The sequence below is a fragment of the Gouania willdenowi genome, chromosome 19 (genome assembly GCF_900634775.1).
Source record: "Gouania willdenowi chromosome 19, fGouWil2.1, whole genome shotgun sequence".
In the NCBI taxonomy this organism is placed as follows: domain Eukaryota; kingdom Metazoa; phylum Chordata; class Actinopteri; order Blenniiformes; family Gobiesocidae; genus Gouania; species Gouania willdenowi.
This window is the reverse complement of record NC_041062.1, coordinates 17940768-17948558: the sequence shown is the minus strand read 5'-3', so window position 1 is coordinate 17948558 and position 7791 is coordinate 17940768. Positions and strand designations below refer to the sequence as shown.

General features: G+C 38.7%; 1 protein-coding gene across 1 annotated transcript; it reads right to left on the bottom strand.

The window, feature by feature from the left end:
• Nucleotides 1-1527: 1527 nt before the first annotated feature.
• On the bottom strand, nt 1528-4234 carry LOC114481848 (forkhead box protein J1-B-like). Its single transcript, XM_028476903.1, has 4 exons — nt 4157-4234; nt 3286-3590; nt 2392-2572; nt 1528-2271 (listed from the first exon to the last, which is right to left on the bottom strand). The coding sequence occupies exons 2-4, from the start codon at nt 3546-3548 to the stop codon at nt 1528-1530; spliced, it is 1188 nt and encodes a 395-aa protein (XP_028332704.1). The 5' UTR covers nt 3549-3590; nt 4157-4234.
• Between the last annotated feature and the right edge of the window lie 3557 nt (nt 4235-7791).

The window sequence follows — 7791 nt, the reverse complement described above, 5'->3', positions numbered from 1 at the left end:
ATGATTTTTGATGATTCATGCCATTGATAATAATGATGAAGTTTTTTTTTAGGTTTATTTCCACATTTTTCTTGATATATCTATATCCGTGCCTCACAAAAGAAGAATATATCCAATGTATGACAATAACGATGCTAATGGTTAACCCTGACAGACAGCAAAGGTGGAATATAATAATTTTGTTTCTTGATTTGGTCGTTGAGGCGACCAAAAGTGGGGAATGTTATGGTCATTTTTATATTCATCATCATATCCTCAAATGTATGTTCATGTGTACAATTTGTCATGTTTTAATACATGACGACTCCATTAATCTTTACACTTTTTAACAGCTGAATCATGATTAAACAGTACAGATCGTATTATTCTCAGTGCAGCACAGTCTCTGCCAAGCCAGAATCTCTGCTCACATGCAGACATACACTGACGCACACACTTATCAAGACAGATAAAGACTGGAGCAGAACCTTCTCATAACATCTTCATCATCCTCCAACAATTCCACTATGGGCATCTGACTCCCTCCCTTTTGTCTCTCACTGTTGGGACCTTTTCTTATCTGTATAAAAAGCTTAGGCTTTGAAACTGTTGGAAGGGGCGCGGCACTTCCTTCGGACGTCCGCCTGGACGGACGCTAATTTTGTTTCACTTTGTTCCATCTTGTACCTTTTTTACTTAGCAATAGAATAAACTTTTTTATATAAAATCATCAATGCTCCGCCTGGACTCCATCATTCAACCAGAGCAATGAATCATGTCTTCAAATGAGGTCAACCGTAAATTCAGCCGTAACAACGTATTTTGCCTATTGCGGGTTATTTTTAGAACGTAACCCCTGCGATAAACAAGGGACTACTGTATATGCAAACACCGCCACCCTAATCTCCCTTTTTGCATTTAAATCCAGCTTCAGGTCGTAGTTTTGTTCTCCAGGGAGCGGACATTAGAACACAGGATAGAGGGACCTTGCCTACCCTGACTGCAGTCACTGATCTAAACCCATAATATTCACAAGTAAAGTTTCCTTTTTGGTGATTATTACCATTCAGTAGAAATGTGTTATTCAAGCCCACATTTCAGAAATTATTGGCTTTAAATACAATAATCACAGGGATAACAAAGTCTGTTCCCTTAACCTGTCCTTCATTGTGTCATTTTTAGGGCGAGCTGCGTTGGTTTGTTGTCATCATACTTGACTTTCAGTCAAAGAGTAAAACAAAGGATTTACAGTGCCAGGGTGCAAAGCAGGTTATGGAAGGGATGTAATTTATTTATTTAGCACACATTAAAGAAATAGAGGAAAACTAATATACAAAGTTCACAGAAATTTATATCAGAAGACAAATGAAAATACTGAACCAAATATTAATTGAAAATCAAAAAAGAAATACAAACTTCAAACAATATATACATACACTTGTGATTACAAACGTCCATATAACACGTGAATTGTATGATGGCATTGAGTAAAGTGAAAGAGGGCATGAAGTAATGAGGTGTAATGTGGGAGGATTCTTAAGAGGATTGTTATAGGACAGTCAATGTTGTTGGTGGTGGAAGGTCACAGGTAGCTGTGAAGACGCCCTCACTCACACCAAAGCCTTGATCCAGGGTTGGAGGTACGTTCTCTGTCAGCACTGTGACCTCCACCCATGGCTGCTCAGAGAATTTCACCGAGGACTCATCCAGATGCACCAAATGTTGTTGGTCGTGATGCTGATGGAGATCCTGCAGAGGCATTTGGAGCTCTGCTACATTAACTGTACCGTCCATGGTGGTGGTGCACAGGTTCATGTAGCCATAGGACAGGTGGTGGTTAATCACATCTCCTCCTCCTTCCCACCACCTTGCCTGCTCTCCTGTTGGTTCCAGAACCCCAACATTAGCGGTGCTTTCCAAATCCTTCCAGGTGCTACAATCCCCACCAATAATATCATTACAAGCTGCTGCTACAATGTCATAAACAAGTGGTGTCTCTGTAGACCTCGTGGTCTCTTTGTTTTCTGTAGATGACAGGGGCTTCTGTTCAGGATGCACAACTTCTTTAACAGAAGAAGTGCTTGTAGTGCCCTGATAACCCAGAAAAAGTTTGTTCTTTAGCAGCGTTCTGTAATGGTTCTCTGGCAGTTTCCTACGTCTGAAGATCCCGTTGTCAAACATGTCTGAATGCTCTGGGTCAATTTGCCAGAACCCTCCCTTGCCGGGCTTGCCATTCTGTCGAGGAACCTTTTTGAAACACTTGTTGAGGGTCAAAGTGTGACGAATAGAGTTCTGTAACAAAGACACAATAAAAGCAAGATTTTATTACAAAGCCATTGAGCAAATATGAGTAAATGATGAGACATGAAGGGAGATGGACACTCATAAATAATAAAAGTGGGTGTCAGTTACCTGCCAGGTGGGCTTTGCGTGTCTGTAGTAGCAGAAATTCTCTTCTATCCACTCGTAGATGGTGGACAAAGTGACTTTGGATTGTCCGCTGGCCTGCATGGCCTTGTAGATGAGAGAAGCGTGGGAATGAGGTGGTTTGGCTTTGGGGTTGGTCTTGTAGTCCACCTCCCCCAGAGGGTACCTGGGTTCGGGTCAAATACATTTTTCAGTTACAATAACGTTTTCAATTACCCATATTCAATTAAAATTCAATTACAATTACAGTGACCAGCCTTTTTTCCCAATTACAATTAAATTACAATTATTTTTTAATCTCAGAAAGTCAATTACAATTGCATATTCAATTACTAAAGTTCAATTACAATTAATCATAATTAATGAGCCTGTAATGAATAACCTAATAAAAGTTAACCTTCCTAATGTGTTAGCTTTCTGTTAGCATCTCTTATGATAACTGGTCCTAAATCAGCTGTAAAATACACTAAAAACAAATATTTAATTCATTTAATTTGTTAAACGTCTTAATCAAGAAAAATACAGGTTTAATATTTTTGGTGTGGGGGCGTCTGAGACTGTTTTGTGTCAGAAAACCCCCTCGAAAATGGTAGAAAGCTTGAAATGAAACATATTTCAATAATTAACTACATATGTGTAAAACTAAACATAGAACTGTAACATGAATCCCCAGTTTTGCTTTAAATTGTTATTGACAATTTTTAGAGAATTTTATGGCAATTACAATTACAAAGTCAATTTTCTAACTCATTACAATTTAAATACGATTACAACCTGGCAACAGATTTTTAAAAATACAATTACGTCTATGATTACGCCATAATTGTAGTTATTTATCTTATACGTGATTACAGTTATAATTGACCCCAACCCTGGTACCTGGAGAACAGGGGACCAACGGTGGAGTCGCTGCCCAGGTTGGATGGAGAGTCTGTGCCAAGGCTTTTATGGAAGAGCTGCTCCTGGGAGGAGGGACACTCGGGGTCGCTGGGCCGATGTGGGTCTGAGGTCTGGATGGAATAGTTCTGTAGCCAGTCGAGGCCGGTCAGGCTGTCATCAAGGGGGGTAAATTTGGACCCCTGGACCTGATCCTTTGGGTACATCTCCACCCTGTTTGCCTTAAACCTTTTAGCTTTAGGCATTGTCAAGTCCGGTATCCTGGTTTGTGATTGAAGATGTTCAAACTGGCATGGAAAATGAAAAAGTGGGGAAAAACTATAAACATAAATACATAAAAACACTACTTCCTGTTTATATTATTAAAAAAAAATAATAATAATAATAATAAAATATTTAAACCAAAACAATGTGGTCAGAGCACATTAGTGCTTAGTCAGTTTTATACGTGGTGTTGAATGTAAAACTCAGTCACTGTTTGTTGCTGGATATTAACTGTGTAAGTATTTATATATTTCTTTATTTACATTGCTATTGAATTGACAAGTCTTGCTAAACTGTTCGTTTTCAATCAATTAAATTAGCAAAAGTTTCACAAAAGAGCTTCCACACCAATGGAATGATATATTAAATAAAACAGTTCTGAATAAATAGTAAATGTTAAAATAGACTAGATTTGAGTAGGGTTTGTTGTGACAAAGTAGTTCCAATTTTCAATATTATGAAACCAGCAGTATTTTTTATTTTATTTTACTTGATTCAGGAATGTATCTGAATAATAATACCCATATTTACAATATTACAATATTATTATAAAAGTTTACAATGTTACTAAAAACCTTTGGTCACAAACCTTGGTCACTGCTGACCTCTGCTGGTCAATGTTTTAATGATATTAGACCTCCTTTAGTCACTGTTGTAAATCCTGCTGCAGAACTCACACTGCGGTTAATGCTATAATCTTTCATCTTTTAGCCGGCGTTACCATGGACTACCTGTAAACAATGAGCTGCATTTAAAGCTATAGCGCCTGGTTTTGGCTCAACTGCCTCTAGTGGGAAATGAATATGAGCGGGGCTCCTGTAGCACTACTTAACACCCTAATACATTTGTTTTGTGGTTAAAAAAATAAATATAAAATAAAATAAAATAAATCTTGTATCTGTGGAAGTCATTAGCAGTGTTGCTAAAGATGAATAAAATAAGGCAAGACTTGGAATAAAAACGTTGTGCAAATGTGGGCGATAAAATGAGCCAAACAGTGGTGATTATGTTAAAAAATTAATATTTAGAATAATAAATATAAAGACAACAATATCCCTCCTCTTAAGGCGTAAGGTAGTGTTTACTAAATTTATAATGTGTACTAATGGTTTCAAGATTATGTAAAACATGTTTTACACGGTAAACATTGCTTTCAGTCATTAAATATAAGAGAAATGCTGAATTTGATATTTATTTATAAATTTTTACTTTCTGTTGATTTAAACAAAATGGGCATATCATCGTATTAAAATATCTAAATTGAATATAACAAAATCCTATAGGCTCTTTGAAAATGTTCATTATATTGGTGACAACATGGAATATGTACAGTATTACAGAAACAAGAGAGGCTTTTGAGAGCAACTATAACACTGATAAATATTATTTTAAATGATAATCAATCTGATAATCCTGCTTTTCCTTACAAGTCATCCACTATACACACACATATACACATACTGTACATGCAATATGTATCTATAGAGATATATTACACAACTCATTTAACTTATTTAATGATGATAATCATAATAATGATAATGAAAATAATCTTCTTTAGAACATGAACTTAAAATACAAATATCCGTCTTGGTCCCACACCAGGAGGGAAATGACCGGAAATGATAAAAACTATAAAAATAAACCCATTCAGGAGGCACTTAATACTGTTTTTTTGCACTTATTTCCAAAGTTAGTGTTTTTATTACTCATTCATTCCATCATTATATTATGTAGTTGTTTAATATTGTATTCTGAACAAAATGTTCTAGTCCAACAAAGGGGGTACTTGGTTTTAGAAATAAGAGAAATTGAGTACCTTGGAGAACCATTGACTGGACTATTGTATGTGTAATTTACTTTTCTACCAGTAGAGGTCTCTGCTTCCCTACTCTGGAGCTTCAGAACAAACTGAGAAGAAATGTTGTTAAAGTGTCTGCTGCCTACCCACAATCCTGAGCGGTTCATTTCACAAACAGTGTGCACTAAAACCAGAAGTGGCAAAAGTACTAGTCTTCAGCATTCAAGTGAAAGTATAGATACTTGGAAAAAAAAAAAAAAAAAAAAATGACTCTGGGAAATGTAAAAGTAGTGAAGTCGCTCCCTTACTTGAGTAAAATAAAAATGCATGCTACTAAATGTACTTTAAAAGAAAAAGTAAATGTAAAAAAGAAAAACAAATGTCCCTTAAATAATAAGACAGGGTTTTTAAACCAGCAAATTCCATATCTTTTTTTTTTAAATACTGGTACATGAAAACAATTTAAATCTGTGACACTTAAAAAACACATGAGAATTGAGAACTCTTAATAAATACATTTGTAAATCATTAAAAAACAAAAAAATGTAAATGCTCAATTAAACCCAGAGCAGCTTTGAGTTTCACATTTTTTTAAAATTGAAAATGTTAACTATAAAACTAAGGGACCTGCCTAACAGAAACAAGGTCAAACTACCAACATTTGTATCTTTTTACGTTGTAGCGTCATCTTCGAAGGTCTTAATTATAATAGTAATATGATATATCCATGCTATGATAAAGGTTATATTAGCATTATATATATAAATATATATATTTATATATATATATATATGTATATATTAGTAAAGTTTTATTTAACTTATTATGGATTTTACAACTAATGATCATGTTGATGGTAAACTTTCAAGATATCCAACATTAACATTCCAAGGATGAAAAGTTCCCAAGTATCTTCATTTAATGGTTGTTACAGGTTGAATTCACTGGTTCATGCAGTTCTCTGAATATTCTTCATATATTTCTCCTCTGAGTGGACCCTAATCTAGATAATGAACCACAGCTGTGTCCACCTGCTGTGAGCTCTATAAAGACCCATGTGTGCCACACCCTTCAATCATCAGGAAACAATGGAAGCTGCTAGAAACCCTGCTTCTTTGTGTGCTGACTGTTTGGCTCGCAAAGGTAGTATTGGATTTGTGGTTTTTCATGATATAAATTAACTCACAGGATGAATTGAAATGCATGTTTACAGTTTAGGTACTTTTTTTCCTGTTCAACAGGCTATTGTTTGCCTTATGGTAGAGAAAATGCAAGACAAGATGAAGGGTTGCTAAGAAACCAGAGAGGGTAGAAATAATGGAGGGGTGAGTTTAAGGAGGAGATTTTTGTTTTAATGACACTCTTCTCCCATTTAGATCTTTCTGACAAAGATACTTCAATATCGGACACCATCAAGCTTCTCCAGTCATTGGAATCTGAGTTGCAGCAGAATGCTAAAGAAGGTAAGCTAATAGGACTAAGCACTGCAATTATTAAGCTAAAATGACATCCTTTTTTTTTTTTTATTTGATATGAAGTTGATGTTAACCTTGTTTTTATTCCATCAGTTCAAATGGAAACTAATGAAGTGGAAGTTAAGACTTCAGTTGGACAAGTTCAGATTGTTAAAGGACCAGAGCAAACCCTACAGAAGATTCAAACGGAGAAGATTGTTGTATCCATCCCTCACTATGTAACACCCAACACCACGGGCCACAACGAGACGGTGGGCGACCACTCGGGCCACAACGAGACGGTGGGCGACCACTCGGGCACACAACGGGACGAGACGGTGGGCGACCACTCGGGCCACAACGAGACGGTGGGCGACCACTCGGGCCACAACGAGACGGTGGGCGACCACTCGGGCCACAACGAGACGGTGGGCGACCACTCGGGCCACAACGAGACGGTGGGCGACCACTCGGGCCACAACGAGACGGTGGGCGACCACTCGGGCCACAACGAGACGGTGGGCGACCACTCGGGCCACAACGAGACGGTGGGCGACCACTCGGGCCACAACGAGACGGTGGGCGGACCACTCGGGCCACAACGAGACGGTGGGCGACCACTCGGGCCACAACGAGACGGTGGGCGACCACTCGGGCCACAACGAGACGGTGGGCGACCACTCGGGCCACAACGAGACGGTGGGCGACCACTCGGGCCACAACGAGACGGTGGGCGACCACTCGGCCACAACGAGACGGTGGGCGACCACTCGGGCCACAACGAGACGGTGGGCGACCACTCGGGCCACAACGAGACGGTGGGCGACCACTCGGGCCACAACGAGACGGTGGGCGACCACTCGGGCCACAACGAGACGGTGGGCGACCACTCGGGCCTCAACGAGACGGTGGGCGACCACTCGGGCCTCAACGAGACGGTGGGCGACCACTCGGGCCTCAACGAGACGG